The sequence below is a fragment of the Trachypithecus francoisi genome, unplaced genomic scaffold (genome assembly GCF_009764315.1).
Source record: "Trachypithecus francoisi isolate TF-2019V2 unplaced genomic scaffold, Tfra_2.0 Lachesis_group2, whole genome shotgun sequence".
In the NCBI taxonomy this organism is placed as follows: Eukaryota; Metazoa; Chordata; class Mammalia; order Primates; family Cercopithecidae; genus Trachypithecus; species Trachypithecus francoisi.
The window spans coordinates 10,022,399-10,038,670 of NW_022681465.1; the positions used below are offsets into that span (position 1 = coordinate 10,022,399).

The 16,272-nt window shown below is 45.1% G+C and overlaps 1 protein-coding gene and 1 pseudogene across 3 annotated transcripts in view; both read right to left on the bottom strand.

Moving 5' to 3' along the window:
- Nucleotides 1–16,272, bottom strand: part of ATPSCKMT (ATP synthase c subunit lysine N-methyltransferase) — a 90,657-nt gene that overhangs the window by 52,584 nt on the left and 21,801 nt on the right. The window contains exon 5 of one of the 2 annotated variants that reach the window (XM_033178789.1): nucleotides 11,556–11,731. The exons of the other annotated variant lie outside the window; for it this stretch is intronic. Within the exon in view, the coding sequence (XP_033034680.1) occupies nucleotides 11,696–11,731 (36 nt within the window). The 3' untranslated portion in view covers nucleotides 11,556–11,695. Of the gene's footprint in view, nucleotides 1–11,555; nucleotides 11,732–16,272 lie in introns of those variants that run through there. 2 annotated transcript variants of the gene reach the window in all.
- On the bottom strand, nucleotides 14,138–15,993 carry LOC117064745 (annotated as a pseudogene). Its single transcript, XR_004429647.1, has one exon. The product of XR_004429647.1 is annotated as a ferritin heavy chain-like (transcript).

A 16,272-nucleotide genomic window follows, 5' to 3' on the forward strand; every position in this document is an offset into this window, starting at 1 on the left:
TTTCATATTCTTCCATTAACACCTGGAAACATTAAACTAAAACATTCCCACATAGCACTTACATAACTTATCATTATCAACCTACATGCAGAAGATATTTCTATTTTCTCAGGACAGAATATTGGTTTTTCTGAACGAAGGATTGAAAACTGAAAGAAAATACTATCAAGCCCACTTTGAAACTTTCTCCTGCTGTGGGGAAAAATTGCCTATAAATTGCAAATCACTGTCCATCATTTTCCTTCACACACAAATTGAGCAGTAAAATCCTCTTTCTTGTTTTAATTTCAGCAATAGTTCATTTGCTTCTGGGAAAGGATTCATCATAATCAATCTGATTATTTTCATGTTTGCTAGCAGGTTGTATGATTTGACCAATGGTCATATGGATAATTTGAAATATTTGTTTGTTCATATCAGTCTAAACATTATCCATTGTGTTCTGTAGCAAAGTAATTCTTTATGCCTGAAAAAAAAAAAAATCAGAATCATCTGTTTCCATGAAAACTCCCCTGATACAGGATAAAATTCCTGTCTTAAATGGCATTGAGTAAAACCAACCTGAAGAAATAATCACCAAACAACTGAAGACGCAAAACACCTACACGTGAGCCAAACTGTGAAGCGCAATAAAATATAAATCTATCACGCACTTATCTCATCTCAGAGAACTGCTGAGCACTCAAGCTCTTCTTCTTCCTTTTGCCTAAGTGGGTGGAAATGTTTTCCTTTCATTTACTGGAAACAAAAGTGATGTAGCATCAGCAGATAGACTACGAAATGAAACATTAAAAAAAAAAAAAAAAAGATGATGCCTAGTGAAATGTAAACAAGGCACACGACCGGAGACTCCATTAGGGCACGAATTTTGCAATCAAAAACTGTATTGGGGGCCGGGCTCAGTGGCTCACACCTGTAATCCCAGCACTTGGGGAGGCCGAGCCGGGCGGATCACCTGGGATCAGGAGTTCAAGACCAACCTGGCCAACATGGTGAAACCCCATCTCTACTAAAAATACAAAAATTCGCCAGGCATGGTGGCACGTGCTTGTAGTCCCAGCCACTAGGGAGACTGAGGTAGGAGGATCACTTGAACCTAAGAAGTGGAGGTTGCAGTGAGCCAAGATCACACCACTGCACTCCAGCTTGAGTGACAGAGTGAGACCCTGTCTAAAAATTAAAAATAAAAAATTGTATTGGGGAAAATGTAAATGTGGAAGGAAAAGGCCAATGATCCTATCAAGGACAGAAAGAGCACACAGCACATGCCAGGACCCACAGGGCCCAAGAGGCAAGACAGATAGGACAGCCAAAAATACAACAAGTTAGCGGTGGAGCGAGGACGAGAGAAGTCAGCTCAGTCAACCAGTGAACAGGAAAAAACCAGTAAGTGGAAAAGAATTCATTAAATTGTAAATAAAATCAGAAATATGATCAATGTGAAATAAATAATTGTATTTTTGGAACATCCCCTCCCCAAAAGACATGTTTTGACATATCATAAATGAAAAATGTTAGTACAGTGAAATGTTCTCTCAATTAGTCATTATGCTAAGAGAAAATTTGTTATTAAAAATTCCAATTTGGACTAATTGGACTTTAGGAAGGTCCTTAGAGTCAAAACAGAGAAACAGAAGCTAGAAAAGAGCATCACTGAGTAGATTATTAGCTAAATAAACAATCAGCCAGGTGCAGTGGTCCCAGCCCTTTGGGTGCCCAAGACAGGTGGATCGCTTGAGCCCACGAGTTTGAGACCACCCATGGGCAATATGTAAAAACCCTGTCTCTACAAAAAAAAAAAAAAATGCAAAACTTAGCCAGGTGGTGTGGTGGTATATGCCTATAAGTCCCACCTACCCAGGAGGCTGAGTTGAGAGTATCAATTGAACCCAGGAGGTAGAGGCTGCAGTGAGCCATGATCACTCCACTGCACTTCAGCCTCAGCAAGAGAGGGAGAGCTGTCTCAAAAAAATAAGTAAGTATATAAATGAACAATCTCCTAAGAGCACTTAACAACAGCACAAATTAGATACAATTTGTCTGCTAGAGAGGTCTCAGATGTCTGATCACAGCCCTGTCTCAAAGTTTGTGTCTGCTCCTCCCAGACAACATAGACAAGAACACTGATCGCATGGTTATTAAAGTTGCATGTGGCATAAAGTACACAGAGATAACCAAATGATTGATTAAATTTATACCCAAAAAGCCCTAAATAACCCATAGCAATGGGGCAAATCTAACATGATGAAATTTAAAAAGGAATATATTTCAGGTTCCTCACTTGCTTCAAAAACATAAAACCCACTTGGGTCAAAAATAACTCCACTTACGTGGTTCATATAAGATATATTATGTGGCATATGTGGCTTATCAGAAGCATAAGCAAAAATTCCACAGACGTTGAGAGTGTGATGTCCCAGCCTCATTTAAGAGCAAGGAAAGGGGTGGTCTGTTCTCTTCTGCACTAGGTGGGCCACACCAGCGGCTGTGTCTAGCTCTAGGAGCCACATTCCAGAAAGATGATTTACAACCTAGCTTCTGTTAAGGAGAGTTACCAGCCTAGGGGACCACCGGGTTACATAAAGAACTGTAAGAACAGAAGATTGACTGGGGACACGAGAGACCTTCCGGTATTCCAAGGTTTAGCCCATAGTGAAAGTGTTAGATTTGCTCAGCGTGGTCCCCAGAGGGTGAAATTAAGGCCAGTGGGTGGCAAATGCTAGAGAGCTAAGTTTTAGCCAGGTACAGGAAGACATTTCCAAGGTAGGTGTGGTCCCTATAATCCCAGCACTTTGGGAGGCCAAGGTGGAAGGATCACGTGAGCCCAAGAGTTCCAGACAAGCTTAGGCAACATAGTGAAACCCCTTCTCTATAAAAACATTGTTTTTTTAATTAGCCAAGTGTGGTGGTGCATTCCTGTAGTCCCAGCTACTCAAGAGGCTGAGGCAGGAGGATCTCTTGAGCCCAGGAGGTCAAGGCTGCAGTGATTGCACCACTTCTCTCCAGCCTGGGTGACAGAGCAAGACCCTTTCTCCAAAAAAATAAAAAAGAAAAGAAAAGAAAAATGAGAAAGACATTTCTGACAGGGGTGCCTCAAGGTAAAACAGGCCGCCTTAAGAATTGGGAGCAAATTGCCGGTTTCTGGACACATTTCTGTAGGGACTCCAAAACCACAGAAGAAATATTTCAGATGAGGGCTGATGGTCATTTGGGGTTAGGAACCCAAAGGTTCCTCTCCATGCTGTTTGTGTGCATCATTTGCTCTTCACCCAATATGTCCTCTTTTAGACAATACAAAAAGCAAAAGAGAACTTGTGTTGGCTTTTATCCTGCTGTCAAAATCTGGTGCGGGGCATAACCAATTCTAAAAGGTAGCATTAAACTTTCAGAGAGGTCAAGAAAGGACAATGGGGGCCAAGGGCAGAGGGAGAGCCGCTGGAGACCAGACATCACCCACCGCAGCCAGGGGATGGGAAGGACCCACTGAGAAGGGGGGTTCTGCCCAAGGCTGCTCCCTTGCTCCTCCACGCTGAGTCCGACAGCCTTTCGCTGCCCACCCTCTGTCTTCCTCTTGCTAACTTTTTTGGTTCTTTAGGCTGTTGGCCTAAATCTCACAAATAGTGTGTTTCTGTCTTTTTCTGTTATTATAAAAACGTAACAGAAAAAAAGGGGGGAAAGACGTAGAAGCAAAAAAAAAAAAATCACATCATGAACTAACACTATTTACCTAATGCAAGTCATCTGAAATCCCCTTCTCCATCTTCAGGAAAGCTTCACTCTTTCCCGAATGTTAATGGCTTTGCCCTGAGGTACCCTGGCTCTGATTTCCGGAGCATTATTTACTACTGTACATGGTCACGACAGTTCAGTCTATTTCAGTCCCACAGCGTCGCTGAGTATTTCTCTCTTCCATAACTGCTTTAAAAAGTTGCATCTCGGCCGGGCGTGGTGGCTCATGCCTGTAATCCCAGCACTTTGGGAGGCCGAGGCTGGTAGATCACAAGGTCAGTAGATCGAGCCCATCCTGGCTAACACGGTGAAACCCCGTCTCTACTAAAAAATACAAAAAATTAGCCGGGCGAGGTGGCGGGCGCCTGCAGTCCCAGCTACTCGGGAGGCTGAGGCAGGAGAATGGCGTGAACCCGGGAGGCGGAGCTTGCAGTGAGCCGAGATCGTGCCACTGCACTCCAGCCTGGGCGACAGAGCGAGACTCCATCTCAAAAAAAAAAAAAAGTTACATCTCATACGTGAATCAAAGCTAATCTTCTATTCAAATGTGCAAGTCTTCAAAAATTTTTATTTGAAAAGTCATAGTTAAACACAGTAAAAAATGCAAAAATTATTTAAAAATATATAATGAAGAAGTCTGCCTCTCAGGTCCCAATCCCCACCCCCACAGGCACAAGTGATGACCAATTTCCTGTATTAATCTAAGTATAGATTATTTCTTTATTTTTGTTCATTTTGAGATGAAGTTTTGCTCTTTTACCCAGGCTGGAGTGCAGTGGCACAATCTCGGCTCACTGCAACCTCCGCCCCTCAGGTTCAAGCTATTCTCCTGCCTCAGCCACCTAAGTAGCTGGGATTATAGGCGCCCATCACCACACCTGGCTAATTTTTGCATTTTTAGTAGACATGGGGTTTCACCATGTTGGCCAGGATGGTCTCGAACTCCTGACCTCAGGTGATCCGACCGCCTCGGCCTCCCAAAGTGCTAGGATTACAGGTGTGAGCCACCACATCCAGCCTGCACAGATTATTTCTGACATGATATGCAAGTGCATGTGTATGCTCACACATGCACACATATACGTATGCATGCATCAACATGTGAACACTCTTTTTCGCATAAATGGAAGCAACTCTTACACTGTTCTGCTCATTTTTGCACTCAAGGTCTGCTGTGCTACACCTGTCACTATAACACCAATTAACTCACACACCACTGGCACGCAGAGGAATGATGTCAGAGTAACCTGAAAGTTGTGTTGGTTCACAGGCAATTTTTCCTAGGCAAGGAGAGCTTAGCTTTGAATTATGAGAGTAGAATTAGAACCTTCAGCAAGAAAGGAAATGGCTCTCCACACGAAGATCTTTCAGTAGTGTCTTAAGAAAATGTAAAAGGAGTGCCTGCATGGCCCCAGAGAGGGGCACCCCACCTTGCCAGTCCTCACCTTGTCGGTCCTGGGCTTGCAACGAGGTGTAAATCCTTCTGTGCTCATGTGCCTGTCATCCCCAAAGCAGCATCCCTACGCCATTTATCATTAGTAGTACTATCATCCCCTCAAGCAGTTTCAGCTCCCCTGAGCTACCTGCCTGGACTGCCCAAGTTACCTCCCTATGTACCAGGATCGCTTCTGTCAATGCTCAGGTTTGGAAGTTGCACATGTCTTGAGAGGGGTCCCAATAACACTGCCTTGTCTGTAAAGCTAGTTACGTTTAACCTGTGCCGGGCAGAGTGCAGGTGATAGCAGAGAAGGCTGCATCTGGGGAATCCCCCATGAACTGGTGCAGGTCCCTGGTGCAGGTCACTGGAAAGTCTTCCTCACAGCTGCTCCATAAACTAGCAATGTACTTCAATAGTCTCCAACCAATACCCGTCTAGGCTGCATGCAGTGACTTACTAATTAAATGATGCTATAATTAACCTAGGAAGGTGTGGTTATGAACTGAATTATGTTCCCCTCCAGAATTCATATGCTGAAGTTTTAACTCCCAGTACCTCAGATCGTGACTGTATTTGGAGACAAGGCCTTTAAAGACATAACGACGGGGCTGGGTGCCGTGGCTCACGCCTGTAATTCCAGCACTTTGGGAGGCCGAAGCTGGTGGATCACCTGAGGTCAGGAGTTCGAGACCAGCCTGGCCAACGTGGTGAAAACCCTGTGTCTACTAAAAATACAAAAAACTTAGCCAGGCATGGTGGCGGGCACCTGTAATCCCAGCTACTTGAGAGGCTGAGGCACAAGAATTGCTTGAACCTCGGAAGTGGAGGTTACAGTAAGCTGACATTGTGCCACTGTACTCCAGCCTGGGCGATACAGTGAGACTCTGTCCCACAAAAAAATAAAATAAAATAATAAAGATACAATTAATATAATATATAAAAGATAATAAATATAATAAAATAAAAATAGCAATATGTAATCTAACACTTAAATCAAAGATCAGTGGGCATGTGAAAAAAAAAACAAGCCATGTGATAAAATCACGAAGGGTAAGCGCCTGAGATGAGGCGTAGGAAAGCAGAAAGGGAAAATCCCCTGCAAGGTGGAAGCTTTACCTGCCTCACAATCCTGCTAACTGCTAGCTGTGCTTTACCTAGATTCAGCCTAATGCATCATGTCACCCTGTCCCTCCTTTAACTCTCACAGTCCACACAAGAAACACTACAAAGCCATTTCACAGCAAACCCTATCAGACCGTGCCACTTTCATGTACCACCAAGTGTGGGATACATGTGCATTTTGTGAAATTATTCTGACATTTAGATTCTTTTTAAAAGAATTGTGTGGCCCACTTTTTCATCCCACAATATTACAGAAAAGAAAACTAACTTGATTTCTCCCTTCCAGCTTCAAATTAAACCTAGTGATCAATGAACTATTGTTTTATCAATCCTTCCTGGATAATGTTCACACCATAATATTAAATTAGAAAAAGAAGACATCTAATTTCCCTCACCTATAAAAGTTATATGATCTTTCTGCTCATGTTCAATTTGCATCAGTCCATTGAGTCACAAGTGTTCCAACTCCAATATAATCGTAATGTGTCATTATTACAGGAGCACCTCATTCTGAAGGAATAAGGTGTTCTGCCTAAGAGGAGTCCCAGATAACTCAAGTTTGCTATTTGAGCACAGGAACTTTATTGTGTTATTTAAATGCAGCTATTCTTACATGTATATAAATGTACATTTTTCTATTTAAATATATAACCCGCATGTTCTTTGGGGGATAATAAGTTCTTTGTGTTTAATAATTGCCGTGGCAAGTGGTATTTCCATTCATCATAAAATCACTTATTTCATAAGTGGAGTTCTTCCAGGAACATGACACTCAATGTAATCAGATGAGGAGACAGGCGGAGACATTCTGAGAGAACTCAGGGCCTAAGGCCCCACTGGCCAGTGGATGGAGTGAGCCCCTGGCATGGTCTTACCCGTCAGGACAGTGGCCTGCTCCCTGGACTCAGAGAAAAGCCTGACTATTCTTCTCCCATCTCTCTCACAGCCATCGCCATTCCTCTGGCCTCAGTCTCATGACCTTAATTCTATGTGCCCAATCTTTCTGTTCCCTAAATTCTCAACAAGGAAGCTGACATCTCATCTCTTCCTGCCGGCCACTTGGCTGGCCAGCCTACGGCCTGGCTTGCTTTGGCTCACAGGCCCAGCACTGATCCCACCTGTTGGGAAAGGGCTGGGAAGGGGCAAGTGTTGGTCCTCGTAAGGCTGCTCCCTTGGCAATGAAGCAGTGTCACTTAAAAGAGGATGAGACACCACTAGTGACATATTCCCACCAGGGGCTTCGAGAATAGTCCCCCAGTTCTAATTGGCATGGAGTAACCATCATTGTGTTAGCACCAGCTAAATCCTCTGGGATCTGACAGACGCCAACTTTCTCTTCTGAGCATCCACATTTCCTGGCTGGATTCTGATACCGTTTATCTTCATCCATCACCTTTGCCAATATTTTGGCTACTTTGTTAGGCAATACGCGGTCTGCCGAAAGGATTCGGGTGGCCCTGCTCAGACTGGAAAACTCCTCGTGGTTCAGGGTCATTTTAGGACTCCGTGCCTGCCTGTGGATGGATCCCTTCTACAACATCCCCACCAAGTGGTTGGCCAGCCTCCACTCCGCATCTCCAGGAAGAAGGAACTATGCCCACAGGCAACACATTGTAACTTTTAAGGACTTTGTTAAGACGGTACTTTGTATTGAGCTTAAACTGAGCTCAAACTTCATGTCCCTTCAACATCCACCCAATGACCCTACTTTGCTCCCCAAAGCCAAGCAGAACAGGTTTACTTCCAGGGGAGCAACTGAGTATAAGAAAGATCCAGTGCTCCCGTGTCTGGCTGTGACTCTGAGCAAGTTAACTATCCTTGGTTTAAAAAGAAAAAAAAAAAAAAAGGCCAGGCACACTGGCTCACGCCTGTAATCCCAGCACTTTGGGAGGCCGAGGCGGGTGGATAACAAGGTCAGGAGATCAAGACCATCCTGGCTAACATGGTGAAACACCATCTCTACTAAAGATACAAAAAAAAAAAAAAATTAGCCGGGCGTGGTGGCGGGCGCCTGTAGTCTCAGCTACTTAGGAGGCTGAGGCAGGAGAATGGTGTGAAACCAGGACTGGAGGTTGCAGTGAGCCGAGCTCGAGCCACTGCACTCCAGCCTGGGAGACAGAGCGAGACTCCGTAAAAGGAAGACAGGGCTACATCCCTGCGGAGAAGAGTATACAGTGCATGGAAACCTCTGGTACACAGTTGTGTCCACTACCTTCCTTTCTTCTGTATGGCAACCTTGCAAATATGTGAAAACATCTGTCATGCTACCTCCAAACATCCTCTCATCCAGAGTAAACATTCATGGCCTCTTTAATTGTGCCACCTAGGATATGTTTTCAAGGCACTGACCATCCAGAATGTATTTCTGTTGATCAGTGTGACTTCTGTTCCTTTTTTCTATTTCTAGTTTTTTATCTCATCCATTCTAAACCATTGTTAGTTTAGGGACAGGCCACACCAAAGGCATCCCCCATTGTGAACCAGGAAGGGGAGGCTCAGAGGAGACCCTGCCCAAGAAGACCTCCCCATGGAGGGATGGTGCCAACTGTACCCCCAGTATAGGGGGTACAGGGACAGTGGAGTTTCTAGAGCCTGTTTAGTCAACCAGCTGGACTGTCATGCTAGAGGTATGGTTGGCCTCTTCCCGGCCATCCCACTGGAGAATCCTTTGGAAGTACAGCTCCCTCCACATCGTTCCTAATGAGGACTAAGGAGATGATGGCTAGAGCTGGGAGCAGCGTGGACAGTGACAGGGCTTTGGACTGGGGGTGGCTCTTCTAAGTTACCAGCTCCTATACTTGGCAACCCTATCTGCCAAGAACAGCAGTCGGAAAGTGACCTTGGTTTCCCTAATTCCTTTCTAATCCTGAGAAGTAGTCTCTTCCCCTATAAAGCTCCTTGTGGTGTGAGGACACGGCTGAGGCTATGCTGTGGCTCGCCCATACCCCTAAGAACAGGACGCCCTCCGGCGGGGACTGGTATTCCTCAGGAGCTGTCTGATCACCTGGCAAGTCTGGTCCAAACGCACAGCCTCTTGACTAGGTAGAGTTCCCCCCCACACCACTCCTAGGAGCTACTCTGTGAGTGGGGCTCCCTGCCCCTGGGAAGTCTCCATCCCTCACATGCTCCGGACACACCTTCCAGTCCTCTAGTCCTCTCCAGGTGGAGAGAGTAGCCTCACCAAGCCTGCACTGCACACTGTCGGTTCCCCTTGCCCCAGATCAGCCTTATAAGCCTCCTTCCTCCTTCAGGATGATGTAGGGTGCAAATAACACAACATCCATGTAAAAGCAACTTATAACAACATGGGCTTATTACTTCACATAACAAGACATCTCGCAGTAGGAGGCTCAGGGTCAGTGCAGCAGCTCAGCAGCATACTCAAGACTCAGGATCGTTCCATCTGTCTGCTCCACCAGCCTTGGCATCTTGGCTTCCATCTTCCTTTTTCCCCACATGGTTACAGAGTGGCTGCTAAAGCTCCAGGCATTACTGTCTTACCTAGCATGTTCAAAAATGGGAAGGATGCTTGCTCCTCATGTAACTCCTTCTATTAGCAACAAAAGCCTTTCCCATAGCTCCTAGCAGACGTCCCCTAAAATCTCATTGGTAGGAACCAGGTCACATGCCCACAGCCCACCCCAACACCCATGACAAAGGAGAATGGAATTGGGTAATTGATAGGGCCTCTCTTCCCTGAACACATCGATCCTGACTCCTGAGAAACGGAGGGTTCTGCTAGCAAGACAGAGAGGCAGGCAGGGTCTGCACACCATCTTCCTGGTCCCCTAGCGTCCATACTCCAGGACAGGCGAGCTGGGTCAGAGGCCTGCATGTTACCGCACAGCCAGGTGAGAACAGCTCCATGGTCCAGGTGACTTCAGGTGCCTTAATGAAAGGCTGGTCACACTAAGGCACATAGGGCCCCAAGGGTACTTCTTGTTCTTCTGTTTGTTGACTTACGTAGACTCCTGAATTATGCACTGCAATGACTATGAAGTTTTTCCCAGAATGTGCTCAGCCAGGAATAAGCTAAGAAATAAATGCAACGGCACAAGCTTGGAAGCTCCTGGACTTCAGAACACTTATTTCTTCACAGTCAGGTCTCCAACACCTTTGGCCACCGGGAAAAGTACTTTGGCAGGTAATGGAATCCAGCAGCATGGCTTAAATGTCAAAAACCTTGCATTTCTTCTATTCTGTTGAGCTGCAATATATGTTGTGCACACTATCTCCCAGCAATGGTGAACACAATGTATCTGGAAGAAAGTCTCATTTCTTAACTCTTTTGAACTTGATCTCATGTGCACTTAATGGAGCTAAGCATCTGACAGAGTCTGAACACCAGAACTAACCAAGGGTCTGAGGAGTCTGCCTGAGACACCTGGGAAACACAGGGTTGCGTTCCTGGGGGTCATGCTTTTGGAGGAAGATGCATTCAGATGGGAGTTTGCTTAAGTCATCAGCCCAAGTGTTCATGGAAATCCCCATTTCTGCTTATCACAGGTCCTGTTAGGCTATATCACTCCTAAACTATACTTCTTTTGTTTTCAATTTTATCGAGTTAGCATTGGCCCCTGATTTCAATCTGTACCTGCATTTATAAAACCTACTTTTGACAGCCAACATAGTAGCTCTCATTCTCTAATTCGTGTCATGTACAAATTTGATCGATGTCCTTAATCTAATAACTGATAAAAAATTGAAATCAGCCAGTTAGAGAAGCCACACTAACCACTGCAGGAAAATCCTTACTGTACAGTTTACTTAACAAGCCACAATTTCAAAAAGCAATTAAAGATCCTGCAGACTCCAAATCACAACGCTTCCATAAAACAGCCCGTTTGAGGTTGAGAGACAAGCATCATCTAATTCTTGTGAAACTAAGGGAGATACTCCAAATACGCTAAGTTATTAATAACTCTGCACAGAGCCTAATGCCTGTATTAGTCTGTTTTCATGCTGCTGATAAAGATATACCTGAGACTGGGTAATTTACAAAATAAAGGGGTTGAATTGGACTTACAGTTCCACATGGCAGGGGAAGACTCACAATCAAGGCAAGGAGGGACAAGTGACATCTTACGTGGATAGTGGCAGCCAAAAGAGCTTGTGCAGGAAACTCCCCCTTACAATAACCATCAGATCTCGTCAGACTGACTGTCATAAGAACAGCATGGGAAAGACCTGCCCCCATGATTCAATTACCTCCCACCAGGTCCCTCCCACAACACATGGGAATTCAAGACGAGATTTGGGTGGGGACACAGTCAAACCATATCATTCCATCCCTGGCCCCTCCCAAATCTCATATCCTCACATTTCAAAACCAATCATACCTTCCCAACAGTCCTCCACAGTCTTATCTCATTTCAGCATTAGCTCAAAAGTCCACAATCCAAAGTCTCATGCCAGACAAGGCAATCCCTTCCACCTGTGAGCCTGTAAAATCAAAAGCAAGTCTCATGCGAGACAAGGCAATCCCTTCCACCTGTGAGCCTATAAAATCAAAAGCAAGTCTCATGCGAGACAAGGCAATCCCTTCCACCTGTGAGCCTGTAAAATCAAAAGCAAGTTAGAAACTTTCTAGATATAATGGGGGTACAGGCATTGGATAAATAAAGCCATTCCAAATGTGAGACATGGGCCAAAACAAACGCGCTACAGGCCCCATGCAAGTCCAAAATCCAGCAGAGCGGCAAATCTTAAAGCTCCAAAATGATCTCCTCTGACTCCATGTCTCACATCCTGGTCACACTGATGCAGAGGGTGCGTTCCCATGGTCTTGGGCAGCTCCACCCCTGTGGCTTTGCAGAGTATAGTCTCCCTCCTGGCTGCTTTCATGGCCTGGTGTTGAGTGTCTGTAGCTTTTCCAGGTGCATAGTGCAAGCTCTTAGTGGATCTACCACTCTGGGGTAGGCCCTCTTCTCACAGCTCCACTAGGCGGTGCCCCAGTAAGGACTGTGTGTGGGGGCTCTGACCCGACATTTCCCTTCCGCACTATCCTAGCAGTCCTCACTGCCCATGAGCACCCCGTCCCTGAAGTAAACTTTTGCCTGGGCATCCAGGGATTTCCATACATCTTCTGAAATCTAGGCGGAGGTTCCCAAACCTCAGTTCTTGACTTCTGTGCACCCACAGGCTCAACACCACACAGAAGCTGCCAAGACTTAGGGCTTCCACCCTCTGAAGCAACAGCCCAAGCTTTACCTTGGCCCCTTTTAGTCATGACTGGAGTGGCTGGGACACAGGGCACCAAGTCCCTAGACTGCACATAGCACAGTGACCCTGGGCATGGACCACAAAACCATTTTCTCATAGGCCTCCATGCCTGTGACGGGAGGGGCTGCCATGAAGACCTCTGACATGCCCTGGAGACATTTTCCCCATCGTCTTGGGGATTGACATTCAGCTCTTTGTTATTTATGCAAATTTCTGCATTCAGCTTCAGTTTCCCCTCAGAAAATGTGTTTTTCTTTTCTATTACATTGTCATGCTGCAAACTTTCCAAACTTTTATGCTCTGCTTCCCTTATAAAACTGAATGCCTCTAACAGCATCCAAGTCACCTCTTCAATGCTTTGCTGCTTAGAAATTTCTTCTGCCAGATACCCTCAATCATCTCTCTCAAGTTCAAAGTTCCACAAGTCTCTAGGGCAGAGGCAAAGTGTCACCAGTCTCTTTGCTAAAACATAACAAGAGTCACCTTTGCTCCAGTTCCCAACAAGTTCCTCATCTCCATCTGAGACCACCTCAGCCTGGACCTTATTGTCCGTATTGCTATCAGGCTTTTGGTCAAAGCCATTCAACAAGTCTCAAGGAAGTTCCAAACTTTCCCATATTTTCCTGTCTTCTTCTGAGCCCTTCAAACTGTTCGAACCTCTGTCTGTTATCCAGTTCCAAAGTTGCTTCCACATTTTCGGGTATCTTTTCAGTAACATACCACTCCTGGCACCAATTTACTATATTAGTCTGTTTTCATGCTGCTGATAAAGACATACCTGAGACTGGGCAATTTACAAAAGAAAGAGGTTTAATTGGACTTAAGTTCCACGGGGCTAGAATATCTTATGTGAATGGTAGCAGGCAAAAAGAGCTTGTGCAGGAAAATGCCCCCTTACAATAACCATCAGATCTCATGAGACTTACTCACTTTCACGAGAACAGCAAGGGAAAGACTTGCCCCCATAATTCAATTACCTCTCACCGGGTCCTTCCCACAACATGTGGGAATTCAAGATGACATTTGGGTAGGGACACAGCCAAACCATATCAATGCCTCTATAAGTCCACCAGGAACACTTCTAGAAAATGTTGAACACCTCCAAGGCCCCACAAAACCCTCCTCTACCCACATCTTCATGGCAAGGAGCTACCATGGATCCCCCTCCGAGTGTGCCCAGACCAGTTACAGGACTGGCTACAACAGAAGGCAACTGAGAGACACAGAGCAAGAGCTGCCCTCCCACCAAAGCCACACGCTACAGAAAGAACTCATTCTTCATAAGGAAACTGGAGCTAGTGGAAAAGGGACAGATGGTAGCTGCCAAAAACCTGGCTGATGTCCACAACATCCCATCCCATCTCATCTCAGACTCACACAGGTGCTCTCTACACCATCACACTGTTTATTTTTCAGAGAACTCCACACACACTAAGATTCACTCGTTTATTTGTTTGTCTCTCCTTTCCAGAATAGGAATTCCATGAGGCCAGGGGCTTTGCGTGTCTGTCTATTCACTGCAGAATCTCAGAGCTTCTTCTACAGTAGACACTGAATACATATTTGTTGAATGAATGAATGAATGAATGTGTCCCCAGATGTTTCTCATTTAAATGAAAATTATCAAACTGACCATATTTTTATAAGTTTAGTTAAAGATGTGACCATCTTACTTCATTACATCTCCATTAAAACAGTTTGGTATTTCAGTTACAGGTGTATGACTGGGAGTTCAATTCTTCTCTGTGATAAGCACAAATGACTCAAGCTACCATTCAATATTCATTTTACAGATATATGAAGCTTGTCTACTCACATTCAAAGGTTTTCGTTAATTCATCTTTTATCTAAATCAATCAAGTCTTTTCTCATAAATGAGAAATATTAAATAAGTGGCAGCTCTCAAGAAATAAAAAAGTGACCAGCAGAAATAATCTGCAACTTCTGTGAATAAGCTTTTTCTCAGTGTCTAAAATAACAAACACCATTTATGGACCAAAGACTAGGTGTCATGAGTTTTAGAAATTGGTACCCAGTCCGCTGTTACATATACCATTATCCCAATGGCAAAGATACACAGAAAGCCAAGGCTCAGAGGCAGTAAGTCATAGGTTCAAGGCCTCTTGCTGATGACAAAATCGGAATGTGAACCCATGTCGGGCATACATTTACACATACATGTATACACATGTACATATATACAGCTTAGATTCAATGAAATACAGTAATCTAGTGGTGGAACAAATTATTTCTAATAAATGTTATAAAATATAAACGCCTCTCTGAATCCTTTAGAAAATTAATTTTGCCATGAAGTACAAAAAGGAAAGAGATAAAACTTAAGTATGAACAAAGTTATAGGAGACTGCAAACATTTGGTAATATGCACTTTTTTTCGGGGGGAGGGTACCAAATTTCTTTATTTGAAGGAATGGTACAAATCAAATAATTTAAGTGGATGTTTTGGTACAACTTATAGAAAAGGTAAAGGAAACCCCAACAGGCATGCACTGCCTTGGTGACCAGGGAAGTGACCCCATGGCTACAGGGAAATTAGCCTGAGGCTTAGCTTTCATCATCACTGTCTCCCAGGGTGTGCTTGTCAAAGAGATACTCTGCCAAGTCGGATTCGGGTGCTCCCATCTTGCGCAAGTTGGTCACACGGTCACCCAATTCTTTGATGGCTTTCACCTGCTCATTCAGGTAATGTGTCTCAATGAAGTCACACAAATGGGGGTCATTTTTGTCAGTGGCCAGTTTGTGTACTTCCAGTAGTGGCTGATTCACATTTTTTTCCAAATGTAAAGCCCACTCCATCGCATTCAGCCCGCCCTCCCGGTCGTCATAGTCTGGTTTCTTGATATCCTGAAGGAAGATTCGGCCACCTCGTTGGTTCTGCAGCTTCATCAGTTTCTCGGCATGTTCCCTTTCCTCATGAGATGGGTGAAGAAAGTATTTGGCAAAGTTCTTCAAAGCCACATCATCGCGGTCAAAGTAGTAAGACATGGACAGGTAAACGTAGGAAGCGTAGAGCTCCAGGTTGATGTGGCGGTTGATGGCGGCCTCTGAGTCCTGGTGGTAGTTCTGGCGCACCTGCGAGGTGGACGCGGTCGTCACAGCGGAGGCTAAGGACAGGCGGTGGCGCTGGAGCGGCAGGGGGGGCCTTGGGGTGGTCGGAGGGCACGGTGAAGAGGTGATGGAGGGCTGACTATAGGCGGCCGGCAGGGATAGGGGACAAGCGCCGGGTTCCATCCAAGCACTGTTAAAGCAGGAAACCCTGACCACACTCGGTGAAGAACGTCTGCACTGTCTTTAAAACTCATTTCTCCCTATTGAGGCATTAGGCCGTATTGTTTATGATGTGAAGAGCTGTTGGTATCTTTCCTGCCCATAACCACAACCAGCACTTAGTCATCTTTTTATGCATCCAGGTGCATGAAAAGGCAGTAAGTACATTTTTTAAGAAAATAGCATCAAAAGCAGATTTTTTTTTATTTATTTATTTTTTTTTTTTGAGGCGGAGTCTCGCTCTGTCGCCGGGACTGGAGTGCAGTGGCCAGATCTCAGCTCACTACAAGCTCCGCCTCCCGGGTTTACGCCATTCTCCTGCCTCAGCCTCCCGAGTAGCTGGGACTACAGGCGCCCGCCACCTCGCCCGGCTAGTTTTTGTATTTTTAGTAGAGACGGGGTTTCACAGTGTTAGCCAGGATGGTCTCGATCTCCTGACCTCGTGATCCGCCCGTCTCGGCCTCCCAAAGTGC